At 37.9% G+C, this 16,116-nt stretch overlaps 1 protein-coding gene across 5 annotated transcripts in view; it reads left to right on the plus strand.

Annotated features, from left to right (window-relative positions):
• Nucleotides 1-16,116, plus strand: part of LOC126927006 (fasciclin-2) — a 169,870-nt gene that overhangs the window by 123,229 nt on the left and 30,525 nt on the right. For 2 of the 5 annotated variants that reach the window (XM_050743315.1, XM_050743326.1), the window contains exons 1-3: nt 10,273-10,455; nt 14,348-14,513; nt 16,084-16,107. In XM_050743315.1, coding sequence (XP_050599272.1) covers nt 10,365-10,455; nt 14,348-14,513; nt 16,084-16,107 — 281 coding nt within the window. In that variant the 5' untranslated portion in view covers nt 10,273-10,364. Of the gene's footprint in view, nt 1-10,271; nt 10,456-14,347; nt 14,514-16,083; nt 16,108-16,116 lie in introns of those variants that run through there. The other 3 variants (XM_050743300.1, XM_050743308.1, XM_050743301.1) reach the window with 3 other exon arrangements.

Here is a 16,116-nt window from a genome sequence, read left to right on the forward strand (position 1 = left end):
GTTTCTAATTAAATGCTACACAGGAAGACTTTTACTGGTTCTTTCTCCGTGATCCTTTTCGTCCTTTCCGCACGCGTTTTCTCACGGATCAAAAGTTGAACGAGCGTGGAACAAGAACATCGTGAATCATCGAGAAAATCGATGGCGAAGAAAAACGTCAGCCTCGCAAGACAGATGCTTTGATTGTTTTAGAGCACGTTGGACTTTTTGTTAGTGTCCAGATCCTTTTCCCCTTTTCTTTTCGACGTATGTTAGATAGGAATTTTAACGGCAACAGGTAGAAATTACCTTTCTTTTTTGCAAATATTTATTTATAATTTGCAAACACAACGAAGAGATGAATTTTTCATTAAAATTTGCCTCGCTATTTCGTCAGAAAGTTGAAGCTCATTACTTCACGTGGTCGCTGTCGTGTAAACTTCGTTTCCACATAGAGATATCCTATTTTAGAGGCAGTCGGAAAGCCCGTTTTAGACGGAAGCCTTGTAGTCAAATTGCTTGTTTCTGGTGGCTTCGCCGAGCCACGTGCCAAATGTTCATACGGAACTCACTTCCCATCATCCCTCACTTCACGGCTTCCTTACTTTTACCTAAAACTCGCAAACAAACTACGACTAGCGCGGTTCGCATGGTAAAACGTCAACGATTTATAGTAGCTTTCTCTCAAACTTGATATTTCTGAATGTTTTGTACATGCCGTAGATATCCGTACAGTGTTGCTAACCTTTTCGAATTTCTACATACTTCAAATTTAGGAAATTTTCTTCCCTTCTTTTGTAAACTATGTGAAAGCTTTAGTTTTTACTATCTACATTCTAAATTATTGCATATTTTTAGCACCTTCGTACATTATCACGTAGAATCTCTATCTAAATCGTACTTTGATTATAGTATTGATGGCTTCTTTCACATTTTTACATTTTCCTAAGTTTCTAATTTTCTTACCCCTTACGCTATACAAAAGTTGCATTTTGCTGGGCTATTAATTTCGTAATGGTAATTAAACGTACTTCTTTCCAAAGAAACATTTCTACGTGTTATGGAGCTTGTAATTCTTTCCTATAATTCTTTCTTTTTTTATTTGTAATTCTTCCCTGATTCACGATTTTTAAATGATGCTACGATAAATAAAGATTGGATGCAAATGTCATGGAACAGTCGCCGTAATGTCAGGAGACACAGAAATGAAATTTTTGAAATAGCGAAATATGAATAAAGCATAAAGCGAACTTACTAAACAATTATTCAAGAGCTTTCTCGAAATCGCTTGCTGTCGACCCAGCAAGAGGAAGTCGCACGAAATATTAAACGCTTTAAAATAATTTTAATAATCTAAATATATTTAAATTACAATTATAGAATATTTAAATACATTTAATTACTTTACATGATTATGGTATAATATAACACAAATAAAATAATATTATGGAAAACGTAAATGTACTTCATGCATGTAAGACTGTTTTAAGTTAGAATAATTGATTGAATTCTATGAAGTTAATGGATATTAAAATTTACTTAAAATAGTCCAGAATACTTGACATTAATTATTATTCCTTATTATTCCTCCTTATTATTCTTTTTAATTTTTCCCAAAACATAAGCTTCGCCTTGTGGTATTCGATTAATACTCTTCGATTAAAACCCTTAGCGCTTTCTCGAAAGGCAATCCCACCCTCGGCAGCCCTCCTATAAAATTCAATGAAACAATTAATTCTCCTACATGACTCATTAAACCTGAAACGATCCAAACACCACCTTACATCCACTAAAACGATGGTACACGTTTCATCAACCGTTCACATACTCGTCTTACCCGGAATCGAAGCTTCATCTCGAAGTTACAGCTCCATCAACCACTTGTCATTCACACCTACACACATCTAACGAGAAATTCATGCACCCTCCGGCCACGGTTGCAACCCAATCTAATGAAATTCCAAGAGCCAAGCTCCATTTGCTTAATTGCTATTAATAACGGAACACCTTTCTCCGGTCAACGAAGCATGCACAGGCGGATAATCCGCGTACTCTCGCGCTGTTCGAAGTTTCGTCGGCTTGGAAAACCACTACCCTATACTCCGTTCGCATTAGCGCGTGTAATTTCGGTTTATGGAACCGGCCACAGCCCTTCGACCACTTCATTATCCCGTCACGTTATATCGAGCTACTTAATCGCAAGAGTTTGTCGACCAGATTACAACGAAACGATCTCTGGCCGCGACATAATCGACGAACTTTCGAGACACCAATTTGATCAAGATCGACACATACCGATAGACCGAATCTTATCTATTTGTTGTTCGTAAACTATTATTATAAGCAATCTTGTCTAATTTTTTCGTTCGCAAACCATTGCCATAAGCTATACATAGAGTGCCAGTAATTACGGTATAATCAACAAGAGAGTAATTGTAAGTGAAAGAATATATGGAAAATATGGAATATGATTCCCCGCTTCTTGGAAAAATTAATTTTACACGTTATCATAAAAGTAAGAATAACAGAACTATTTGATAAACCATGGATTCTTATGCGACATAGAATTTTTATAAAATACGACAACGAATATTCTGCTTTGAATATTTTATATATCGCATGTTATCTTACGTGTCTTTGAATTTTCTATAAATGCATAAAAATTCGTAATGTACCGACTAGAATATCAATGTCACGAGTAATTGGAATGTTAAATATGACACATTTTATTGAAACATATTTATCTTAAATTGGCCCTAAAATTAACTTTCCTCTGCTTAATGTGCAACAGTATAAACAGGTTTCACTATTAGAAGATAATCACCTAATTCCTATCCCGCCATCCTAATGTAATATCCTGGACGAGAGGTCTGAGGGGTGTCGGGCGAATTATAAACAAGCGGTTGCGCAACATGTGCGTGGTGGGGCTAAGACAAAAGACATGAGGCTGAAACAAAAGACAAGGGGCTGCTAAGGGACAAAAATGAATTAACAGTCATTGTAAGTTGAGAAATCAGAGAGTGTTCCGTGATGACGAAACTTACTAATTAACTATCCAGTCGTCTTAATTATAATACGTTATTGTGATTGGTTTCCTATTCAATCAACATCTGTTTAATCCATTTATTGTAAATAAACTAATTATAATAAAAATCCTACACTAATATACGACTATATGTAAGTCGACTGAATCAAAAATGACCCAGCCATCGACTTCGCAAGGGTTAATCGAGAAACTTTCGAAACTGGAAGATTGAAGGGGTGCAAGCGTCCAGATCTCCAACCCTCTTCCGTGTCTCTTCGAGGTATCGGTTTCGAATCCAATCTTCCGTCTACGATTCCTTTGACCTCGCGAAACCGACGTAACATCACCCCCCCTCTTTCCGCCATCCTCTTTTGAGAAATCCTTTGTTCTCAGACGAAGACGATCGATTTAAATACAGTAGGGAACTCGATTATGGGGATGCGCTCGAGTGCGCGATTCCAAGATACTCCAAATCGTGTGTGTCAGCAGATGGAGAAGATGGAAAGTTCTTTTGAGGTACGATTCGTGGGAAATGATGTGTGAGATGTGTCGTTCGAGGGTATGGAATGGATTTCATTTGCAGTTTGTTTATTTGTGTGTGGTTAAGGGTTGTTTTACTTTTGTTTATAGACTTTTCATGGTTGTCGTACTAAATTGATAATTTTGGGTAACATAAGTATGAGTTGTCTATGTTTATGCAGTTATTTAATACATAATTCACTACAATTATAAATTGAGTTGTGCATCGTTATACGTAGTAACTCATAGACGATTTAAAAAGAAATAATGTCTTAATTCGTGTTTTACGCGTTTCACTTCGGAACGATAAAGATTTCGACTTCTTTTAAAGATTAACCGTTGCCTGTAAAACACGTGTATTTCCAATATGCAGGAAATCTACGATTCTATAGATATTTGAAAACTATGAATCTCGTAAAATCGTTCGACTAATTCTAATTAAAGAATTGGTGAAAATTATGCTGCTGTACGAGATGAACGATGGTGAAACTCTTTCAGTGAAAGGTTGTCAGCTCACATTGCAATTAATTGATCGGCTTATTAGGGTGTATTAAGGGAAGGAAGTTAGTCGATTACGGGAAGACAGGTTGTCGATATCTGAAATATTAATTTCGTTAAAAGTTAAACTGGAGGCATTTCGATATTTCCTGTGTATTCGTTACAACGTAACAATATAGCTGGTGAACAACGCGATTTCCTTTGGTAAAAAATTCCATGTAGCGCGCCTGACTGTTCAATTAATTCCGGTAGTCGGTAGCATTGCACGTTCCGATATGCAAAAAGGAAATAACTGAACCGTATTTTATTTCACCGATTCCGGTACCAATTTGTTTCTCTCTCGTTCAGCGTCGGTCAAAATGAATTAAATCGAAACGAAATTCACGATCGGCACGCATTTTCATTTTAACATTAAGGGCGAAAATGCAAAACACGACGTTAACATTAAAGGATTGTCACGATCATTATAAACGAGATTATCCCGTTCTCATGTAATTTTCATGTACGTATTACCTTTTATTTAAACTACAGCATTTTCAATTCCTTTTTCAATCTTTTGCTTCCGAGCTGTATTCGATATTTAAATATATTGTCAAGCAATTTCATTTGATATTTTATGGCACTTATCGAGGGAATTCACGAATAATGTATTATATATTAAGAAAAAAGAAATACAAACCTATAAAAGCTACGCAAAATATTATCGAAACAGATGGACAATTTTTTTAAGAAAACACTCGTCCTGGTTAAATCTTTTCTGATTTTTCCTATGAATTTTTCAAATAATCTGATCTGTATAGCGACGTACAAGGAAATTTTAAGCGAATATACCTTACAAAAATGAGGTTCGTATAATATCGAGTTACTTACAGACTTACCTACTTATGTCTTTTACTATTATCGTAATTTGTATTTCCTTGCGTACATTTTTATCAATGTAATCAATTTTTAATGAACTTTCAATTTACGTAACATATGTGTAAAAGACCTTGAATAAATTTCGTGCCTTGAAAATGTACATTTGGGTTCTCATGGTATGTACGTGTTAAGTGGTTAACTCAACATTTACCAAACCACTCTTCCTTTTTAAATAAAAATAGTTGCCGAAGAATAAACAAAATAAATTGAAAACCAAATAAAAATTCAAAGAAGCATCGAGAGACATAGCGGTTTGCCGATATAAAAGTGTACAAGGGTGTCCAATATCGATAAACAGGCAGCGATATTCGACTGACAAATAAACTTTGTGAAGTTCGAAACTCGGACTCGTTGCAACGCGCCAGTAGGGAGACGAATTTCAAATCGCGCGACGAGTACTATTTTGGATTTCAAGGTTCTCGCGTTTCTCAAATCTCGAGTTTCCATCGCGCGTTTCTCCCCATCTCCCTTTTCCTCCATCAGAACTTTACACACAATACACGGTCCATTTCCATGCTCCATCCGGATCAAAACTAACAATCGCCGGTAGTAAACGCAACTTCCGGGCAGAATCTTGGCAACTTGGTCTGACAAGTTTGCGCGAAGTAGCTTGCTCCGAAAATTTCGTAAACCCTCGCGAGGATTCTCTCCCTCTGTCCCTCTCTCTCTCTCGTTTTTCACCCTTACCCGGCCAATTCGATATCAGAATTTGATCAAATCCTCCCCCCTCTTCCAATTCGGCCACCCTCTGTTTCCAGACCCTCGGCAGATCGAATTCTTCCAGCTCGTGTGACATGTCGCCGAGTTTACTCGGCTCTAACTCCCGCTGCGTCGCGCGTACAGGGTGCCGGCGTAAGTAACGAAGCTGGGTTAGCTGGGTTCTAAGGTAGTAGTTTGCTGGGCTACACGTCCATTCGGTTGATAGGTTGGTAGGAGACGCACAGAGGGTGTTTGACGCGTGGATGAAGGTAACAGGCAGCTAGAACTACATGGAGAGGAAATCTTGGAATATACGTACATGTACGTGGATGCATTTGGGAATAGAGAGGGTGGTGGGTTCATTGAATGGCCCCTCGGGTGACTATGCCAACAAACCCTAACTAACGTAAATAAGATGTCTTAGGAGGGTGGTGTCGTCTCTCTGTTTCTATCTTCTTATGGTTCTCTCTATTTGACCTCGTTCCTTTATCTTTTTCTAGCGTATCGCTTCTTGATTTGGGTTAGGTTTCATTTTTTCCCCTTTTCTGATCTTCCTTATCCCTCGGTTGTTCCCCTTCTTTCAATTTATTCTCTATGTTCTTTTGACATAACCTTTTTTGGCTTCACTCTCTGCGGCATAAACCTTCTTGGTTCATTTTTGTTCTCTTCCTTTTTTCTATTCCCTGAGTTTGTCCCATCACCTTTCTCTGTTTCACCTTCCTTGTTTTTCTTTCATTTTTCATACGCATCTTCCGCTTCGAGTCACCTTCCTCTGGATATCAATTTTCATTCGAAGAAGAATGTCTACCTTTCTCTGACACAGACCTTGATCTACTTTCCGTTCTCTTCTAAGCTTACTTCACCTTCTCTTCCTTTCTTCCTGACCCTTAAACATCCTCCCCTCCCTACTCCACTTTCCTCTTCTTTTAATCTCCCTCTTTCGCAAACCTTCTTACCTTATATTTCTCTCTCTTTCTTTCTCATCGCCAACCATATCCCTCTGTCACGCTGCTTCCTGGTCCATTTTCGTGTACCTTCTTTTCCGACCCCTGACTGATTCTCAGGGTCGTTCTCTTACCCTCGAAGACGATTCTGATGAAGCCCCGGGCCAATTACCGGATTTCTTCGCGAAAACTTCGAAGGGAATTGCACGGACCAAGGCGGATGGACGTCGTGCTTCGTCAGAGACGACGAATTCAGGGGTTTCGAGGGTCAGAGCGCCGTCTTATTGTAAATACACACGGGGTAGGTTTACAAATGATATTGGGATGAATCAGACGAATTTGTAAAACGATCATAGGACGCATAGAAGTGGATCTTTTGGATAGCTTTGTGTACGATAGTCGTTGAATGGTCGTCGAATGAGTTTCGTATAACATCATAATGATCGAGGGCGCTACGATGAGTGGGCGGTTTCCCCAGCTATCTTCCGTTGCCCTGTTATATGACGTAATGGTCGACGTGTTTCGCAGAGTCATAAATTATAGCGCAGTTTTTGGGGCCGACGACGTCCATTGTGACCAACGAAATATTGCTGCTACGGCGAAATATTAATGGTGTGTGATACATCGACAGAAAACAAAGTGGAAGAATTAAAAATGATTATGGAAGTGGTGGATCTGTGATTGTTTTCGTTATTCTATTTATGGCCTGGATATTTAAGTGTCTTAAAGAGAACAGTATCGATCATTTTTGCATATAAATATGGTAAGTCACATTTTCTGTTCTATATAAGGTGGCAACTTTTAAATTCAGTGTATGAATTATTCACATATTTTATTCTATTACGCATACATGCTCTATTTCATTTGCTTTTTCAATTAAATTTATGTCGTTGTCGCTGTCTGAAGTATTTCAAATATATCGATGATCATATTTAAATTGTAAATGTTTATGCAATTCTAGATCTTTACACTAGAGAAACAAAATAATTGAACCTAAATAATGAATCGGCTGTATGTATTTCGGATACTTTAAACTGATCAAATCAGAAAATACAATTAACAAAAATAAATGCAATCTCCTCCTCGTGTCTTGTGATTCCAAACACGTAAATACAATTACATAAGTACAATTTTCTGCTTTCTGCTGCACCTACATAACGGATTAGCTATATGTGAACTCGTACAGAAAATCCTGATTCCTTATACAAACAATTAAGATTTAACGATAATTGATATCGTTTATAGCAAAGCTCATCAAGCCTCGCCGTAGTTCCAACCGGAAATTTCGTTAAATCACGAGATAATGGAGCAACGATAATGGCCATTCGGAGGTAGGCAAGCATCCGAGGCGATCATTACCACGAGCATCTCATTTATATAATCGAACGTCTGCTCTTCCAGCATCTTATTAGTCATGCCTAAAGGCGTGTACCAACTATGTAAGAAGACGAGAACCTTTCCATTTTCTCTCCCTTTGTGTCACGCGTTTCACTACTCCTTTTGACTAAGCGATCCGGAAATGATGAATTCGTCAGCCTTATCACGACCATGTGCCGTTGTTTCCCTAAACGACTTCAACAAATAAGCTGTCTCGAACCAGAGTATTTCCCTCTCACGGGGTTCGTAATCCTTGTTTCGAAGCCAAAATCTGTCTCTCCCTCTTCGTCGATCGCTGAACTTCTTATCGCGAAACGAGAAGACCATAAGACCGAAAATTGGACTTTCCGTTTGAATCATCCTTCTCTTAAGCCCGAGAACGTTTCCCAAATTACGTACCGTTTGGTTCACTCGTTAACTACCTGACTTGCCTTGCGTGAACTCTTCCTATAAGAAAACCTAATGTTCCATTGAAAACGTGTAGCATCGTATAATAATGAGAAATAGTAGATAGAATATTAAAAAATATATTTTTCCGTGTTTCATATGTGTTATCGGAGCTTTCTTTTATTTTATTACGACAACTTTTTCAACGTGAATCTTCCGATTCGATCTTTTCTTCTCTTCAATTTTTACTCTTCCGCAACAGAGACGTGTATACAGTAGATTTTAGAAAGACAGAAGAAAGAAGTTGTATTCGAACTTTCTAAACTGCAACCTATGAAACCCGACAGACTTTTTGAGTAAACGTGCGTCTTCTGAAATTGTCTAACTTATAGAACAAGACACGGAAACTGAGAATCTCTATCGGCTACTAATAAAAATAACGCTATTTAAAGTAATCTAATTTACAAGTAAGAGCGTCAGACATCGATCACAACCCATAAAAGTCTATCAAAACGTCGCCTAAAACGTCTTGTTCCTCTAACCTTGCCATCTTTCACGTTGCATCAAGCCAGTCGTCCAACATCGATCTACTACACCGTAAAGAGTATCTCGGGAGCGTTCTTCCGCTACGTAACGCCCCCCCAATTTTTGTCTTCCCTTAATCCACCCCCAAGCACTTTACGAAAACGCGTCGTGAAAGTTCGATACTTTGATAACGAGAGTCTGGGCCAAGTCTCGATTCGACGCATCTTCCACCTTAATTAAAGAAGTTTCTCTCTGAAGATGCCGTTCCAGTGGTGTCCGACGTCGGTATTTCCGCGTCCTTGACCCTACCACAGACCGGAAATTATATACATGTGTAACTGGCTTGCTTGTCCTCATCTCGTCTCACGAAACGTTTTCGCTTCCAGTTGGTCTGGCGAACGATGTTGTTGTTCCTCTTTCATCGAATTAATTGCCGTACCGTGGTATTCAATGTGCGAATATCTCGCCGCAAAATGGCTGTCCCACGGGCAAACAGTGCTGTAAAGCGAGAACGACATCTTTTTTTTGAACAAGCCGTTTCATTTGACACAGTTTCAATTTTCGTAACGCGCGCCGGTTACGTCAGCCGCGAATTCGCATCACACGCAACGAAATAGCCGGATGGCCGTGGCTTTTTCGGCGAATTGCTATGCCAACGTTGTTGATTGTTATGAGAATCAATTGTTCGGAACAGCGGTTGTTCTTCTTTGTCAATTTCATATGGATTACGCGTTTATGGATTTGCTTGTTTTTTCATAGAGCCGTTGGACAATGTTGTTTTACCATAGATGGTTAGTTTTAATCGACGATTGAAATCAATTGCTGGGTTACAGGTGATGCAAGAGATTTGATATTCAGCATCGCAACACGTTAAACTAAACCCAATGCAAAAGTCTCGTGTAAATCTTACACGAGGCGCGGCTTTTTCAAAGCAAATTCCAAGATGCATCTCGCTATTTCTATAATTTCGATCGATAAACTGTTAAATTAAGAATCATATAAATCTCGTATGAAGCTACAAACCTAACACATATTTTTCCAAGCGTATTCGAAGATTCACCGACTCGCACTATCCATAATTTTAATTACAAGCCTATTAAATTAACACAGGCTAATCCAAAAGTCCCGTACGAGTGTTACGTGAAAGTAAAAACGTAAGATTTATTCCTTGAAGCAACTTGGAAGATTTCTAGCGCAAGTTGCAAGATTCCTCTGGCAAATTGCTGTCGATCCTTCCGTAGACACGCGTAAAGGTTTAGTCGGCTAGCGACAAGAGAACACATGCCTCCCGGAACGTTTCCTAGTTAGACCAATTCCGTACTTTCGCTCGTCACGATTAATTAGCTTAATTCTGGCTTCCTGTTGTGCGTACCGGCGGGGCACCCAAGGATGGTTGCGTGTTACGCCGGCATAACCAGCCGCATTCCGGCGTCATAGTTGACGCACGTATGTCGTCGTAAAAGCACTCGTGGCATCCGCCAAGCGTCGCGAGGATGGGCGCCGCCGAGACGTCGATCTGCATTTCCGTGCTGTGCTTATACGTCCTCAGGGCCACGCCACCACCACGTGCTTCCAATCGTTTGGGTAAGAAGGTTGGATCAACCGTTGCATTCATTCAGATCGTCTGCAGTTATGGACTAACGAGAAGGATGACCCAATTGGTCGGATTTAATGTTATTTCCCAGTGGTTTTATTATGTAGTTATTTTATTTATAAATCTATCATTTCATTCGTGTTATACGCGTTTTCTAATGCAAGATATTTCAACGAAGTAAAATTTATTAGAATTTTACAATTGGTGAAACGAAGAGATGATTCAATACTTTGCTGACTTTGAAAGCTATTAGTGTAATCGCAATTTAGTTATAATTAATATGGTCTCCTTATAGCTTTTGCAGGTACTAAACACGTACAATTAACACTTTAGTGTCTCTTTCATACTTTCTTTGAGCAGATCTTGTAAAAGAATATATGTAACAACTTCACCTAAATATCGTGTCATCGTCGTCTCCTTTAAAACCACTCGGAAGCGAATGCAAATTTCAATGAAGATATATCAACCAGTTAATTGAGTGTGACGAGTATACACGTCGAACAGAAACTTCATTTCAGTGTGTTTGACACGTATAATCGTCGTCGCTTGTATTTAGTTAAACACTCGACGATTGGACAGCATGAGAGATTTCTAAAACTAAATTCCATAGTTAGCTGGTTAAATAATACCCACGTCGATCTTCAGCGATCTGGATCTCACGAAAGTTCCGGGACATGTGTCGAGCTTTTAACACAACATCAGCCCTCTTACGAGACAGTTCGCCAGTTTGCCAAATCCGTGGTCAGATCTTTCTAGAAAACGCTTATCGCTTTTCACGTACCTCATGGGACATCGTGAGCTGCCGAGTATTTCCGACTAATCAGCTCCATGCACGCGATCCTCTACGGTGGACAAGGACAATAGAAAGTGTCTCCTATTGTTAGAACCGCGCTAATCCTGAAGAGTATCACCGCTCAAAACAGTCATCGAGCCTAAACCTGATAACATTTCTGGTTGCGACTATCGGCAATACAATACTCCTGGAAATGGATCGACGTGCATCTCCCCCTATAAAGGAGTCGATTGTAATAGATATATTGGCGTCAGGACTCGTGGAAACCGATCATGAGCTTGTTTCTTTTTCTAAATTCCTAGAAATGTCTAAGTTCCTAAGTCTAACTTAACCCTCTTTCTACGTGCGGCAAAACTTCACAGACGCCCCGCACCCTCTGGAAGAAGGGCGGCGGATGATACCGGATTAACCTAACCCTAAGCTAAACCTAACCCTAACCTAAACCTAACCACGTAGATCCCATGTCTCGTTCGAGCAACTCGTGGACGTTGGTGCTGTGCCACGAATAACTCGAATCGTTGTGATTAGAGGTATACGACTTGAAAACAGTTATGACTCACAATAATGCATTGTGGCAAGAGTATATGTCGTGTAACTACGTCGTGAGTCAGAGACAATTTTCTACAACCCCTGTAGGTACACGTAATCCGCTTTCCCTCTTTGTATTATGTTACTTGTTCTACGATTGTTTCCCTTGAATTACTTCCGCGTATTTTTTTTTACCTCTTGAAATAATAAATCTAATAGAAGACGTACTGCAGAGCGAACTCTCGTTTCACTATAATAGTACAGAGTGGAGAACTTTAATCGAAAGAATGAAAATGTTCTGTTACCAAGTTCAACTGAACTTAGTTTGCAATTCTCGGGCTGTAGATTAGGAAAATTTCATATTTTTGTAAATATCACTGAAGAATAGAAGTTCGTTCTGTGTAGTGAATATTATAATAATAGTTTCACTCGGAATATTTTACCTATATCGATATTTTTACATGAATTTTCTAAATGTTCACACTTCAAAACTATATTTAACTATAAATATCCGCGGGTAATTATTAATTCGTAGTAATTATTACTCACGATAAAAATTAAAAATTTTGCAATTGGTTAAATCTACGAGTACAAGCCTTTCCCTGTTCAGACGACCCTTACTTTGTGTACGATATTATCGTCAGCCTGCGATTGCGTATATACTTGTAGCAAATTAAAGCTTCATTCACACTAGCAATGACGGCACGGTCAGATCACGTTAAGTCATAGTTACCGATCAAAATCGCTTACATGTAATCCAATGAGAGCACACAATAGGCGATTCGGTTAAGTCAAATAGAAACCTGTTAGCCGTGGCTAGCGATCAAAACCACGGTCAATAGTGGGGAAGGAATACGGAGGATGAGCGTTTAATCGAATCTGTACGAAATTACAGCGAACCATATATATGATTTCAGTCGCAAGAAATATTGTGATATATCTGCCAAAACGAAATTTTGGATCGAAACAGAGAATGATCGAAACATTTTATTGTTTCTGATCGTTTAGTGTGAATGCCTCGGTAAAGTCTTAGATTTTGATCAGCTTGAAAGAAACGTTAATGTAAATCAGACTTTAAAATACTATCGAGACGAACAATTTCTTCATGCTCCGTAGGCAAACTGGGTTATGCACATACAAATTTAATCCTTTTAACTATCATAAGATTCTAAAATATCAGAAGAAATTGTGAGATACTCAAAAAATCTCATTATAAACTTTATTATTTTAATTTATTGAAAGTCCATTTTTAAATATAAAATATATTTTTCCTTTTAATATTCTTATATGGCATAGTTTGGTACTTTTTGGAAATCGGTATATACATGTTATGGAAATGATTTTTTAAACGTCCCTTCTTTTGTGAATGAAAATAATATTTCAAAAAGGAAATGCGTCGTGTGACATCAGATGGTATTACAGAAAACAGACTTGATGGACGACATTTTTTCACCGTACAATGTGTGTACGGTGTATTCTAGAAAAGAGTCGTAAACCACAGACAATTTTTTTTCCACCCCCGTGATTGCTCTTTGTTCCGTGTTCGCCGTTATTCTCTCTGTTTGCGCACATTTTTCTGTGTCAATTTGCACCACTTTTTAACCGTTCTCGCCCTCTGTTGCTCCCTGTGTTTGCTTCAAGATATGGTAGAAGTTACCGCAATATGTTTCAACAAGCGTTTTGTATTCCTAAACAGATTGGAAACACGTGTTATCGTCATAGATTTTAAATTAAGTATATTTTTCGTTGCAACGTAGCAATCATATTCTTAACATTTCCTTAGAAGGTAACATTGTTCTCTTCAGCAGATATTTTATTTTGTAAATAATATTTGAATTTAATATAATAATTATATTTTATTTTATCTTATCATATGGATAATCTTGTCGTGATTCTATCACCGAGCAATTTATTTATATCGGCCATAAGCTCTTGGTCTTCTTAAAATGAAATAGATAATAAACGAATAATCGATCAATTTTCCTCTCTCGACAGCAACATAAGATTTGTTAACCGAGACGTAAAAAGCTATATTCAAATAGTTATTTATATTGCTTATACTATAAATAAACATGCTACTACGTATATAGATACAAATAAGCCTCAATATAAAATTTCACGTGCAAAGAATTCCTCCCACTTGCATCCTATCCCTTTAAATTTCGTTACACCTAAAGAACTCAGCCTCGTTATCTCATCAGAATTAGCCAGTTTCGCACCAAGGCACGACACGACATCGAAAACGCGCCGTAAACACGCAGATCGCCACGAAAATAACACCACGTAATTATCAAGCGGATATAAGCGTGCGTTAGTCGAAGCGCGTTTAAAGGTGTCTGGAAAAATCGGTGCCGATTTCCCGGGATGAGATGTAACCGGGTCGTTATTATAGAATTACATGCAATTACCCGGCGTCGATTAATGCAGCGTATTCAGATCGCGTCAAGAAATTCCCCTTAAAATTATACAAGTTCCATGTCTATCCCTTTGAATGAAACCTCGCGTTAACGATCCATTTTGTGTCAGTCTAACGAGCGGCCACGTCTCGATTTTGCCTGCAGCTTACGCGAAAGAACCTTCCTTGGAGATTATGCCAAGCGGCGATACACAGACGAGGCCAATCGGGTCCAGCATCATCCTGACGTGCAAACCGAAAGTCGACGACACCAAGCTGATCAAGGACATGCAATGGATCGACCCCCAGGATCACGTGATCGAATCACTCAAGTACGTAGAATAAACGTTACAAATATATCCACATAGGACCTAATTAATTAAATGTCACGTTAGAACTAATTTTGTAATTTTTTTTTTTTTTTAACATACGTTGGCTCCTTGCCATTGTATATGCAATGCAGTATATTCTCGTCTGTAAAGGGTTGTAACAACGATAATTTGTGCAATAATGATTGCGACGATTGTAGAATGTTTATGGGGAATTTAAGAGGGTTGATTTTACGAGAGTACATTTTGAGAACAAATTACGCGCTTTTGACATCTGTTGGAGATAGCTTCATTGTGCTTCAAATTGGGGATATTTTTAAGTATTGCGGATATATTGAGCTTTGCGAATCGATGTAGACTTTTGGTATTTCTAGATTTAAATTCGCTTTGTCTGTTGTACTTCGTCTCAATGGACGAGACAGGAATAGAATAACGGTGGAAAATTGTCTCCCAGATACAGATTTAATCTTGTGAAGATCGTAGAATTTAATTGGAGTGAAACGAAATGAAAGAACGTTTTTTTTAAATTTTGCTTCTTGAGCTATCGTTCGTTTAATTATGAAAAATCAGCTGCTGGAGTAATGACGAGGATGAAAAATAATTCTACGGAGAAAAATTCAACCAATTCCGAGGAATTTTAATTCGATTTATAAGTGTTTTTAAGTAAATTTAAAGGGAATTGGATTCAATCAGATACCTTGATCTGATTGATAAATAAATACTGGTGAATTAATATAGTCTCAGTATCCTTTTAACGTAGACTCAATTCTAGCTATTCGTTCGATTTAAAGGAAAATATGACAGGAATATTTATTTAAAATGCCATCTCGTTTCTCTGAAGTAACTGAAAAGGATTACGTGCAATTTCATAGGTGTAATGAATATTAAGACCTTCTGTAAACATCGACGCTTGACGTGCAATCATAACTCAAGCGAGATGTTGTGAAGCTGGAAAATAGAAAGAACAGTAGAAAGCGTTGTTACAACGCAAACAAACGTTTGTCAAGTCAGACGAGAATATACGAGCAAGGGAAGTTCACGCTTCCTAGCTTTTTTCGACAATAACAGAGCAGCCTTTAGCAGATAATTGGAAGAAGAGTATAATGGATGTGGTGTAATTTATGCAGATTCAAATATTACGAGTTTTCATAAAAATTTCTGTCGAACTTTTGTATGAGATTTTGTGAGAAAATTGATAAAAGTAAAAAAATGTATTCTTTCTAAATTGTAATCCTATAAAAATATTAACATGATATCTTTATTTTTTTTACAATTGAATACAATGTTGAAAATACTTTGTTGATAAAATTTCATAATCTTTCTCAAAAATTTGTCTAATCTTTATTATATTGGAATTGCTACAATAAGAAAATATATACGAATAAATATATAAAACATGTATAAATAGAGATATAGATTTAAAAAAATTATACCTCGCCCAATATACACGCTCAACTAACGTAACTCACATTTTTTTCCCATTTTTTTTCTCTGTGAGAATAACACACGAATAGAGACACGATCGACACATCGCACTAATTTAACGAATTTCTGTCACTTATTTCGCACACAGACTCGTCGTCTTGCCGATGGAAAGGCGAGTATA

Source organism: Bombus affinis, chromosome 2, assembly GCF_024516045.1.
Source record: "Bombus affinis isolate iyBomAffi1 chromosome 2, iyBomAffi1.2, whole genome shotgun sequence".
NCBI lineage: Eukaryota > Metazoa > Arthropoda > Insecta > Hymenoptera > Apidae > Bombus > Bombus affinis.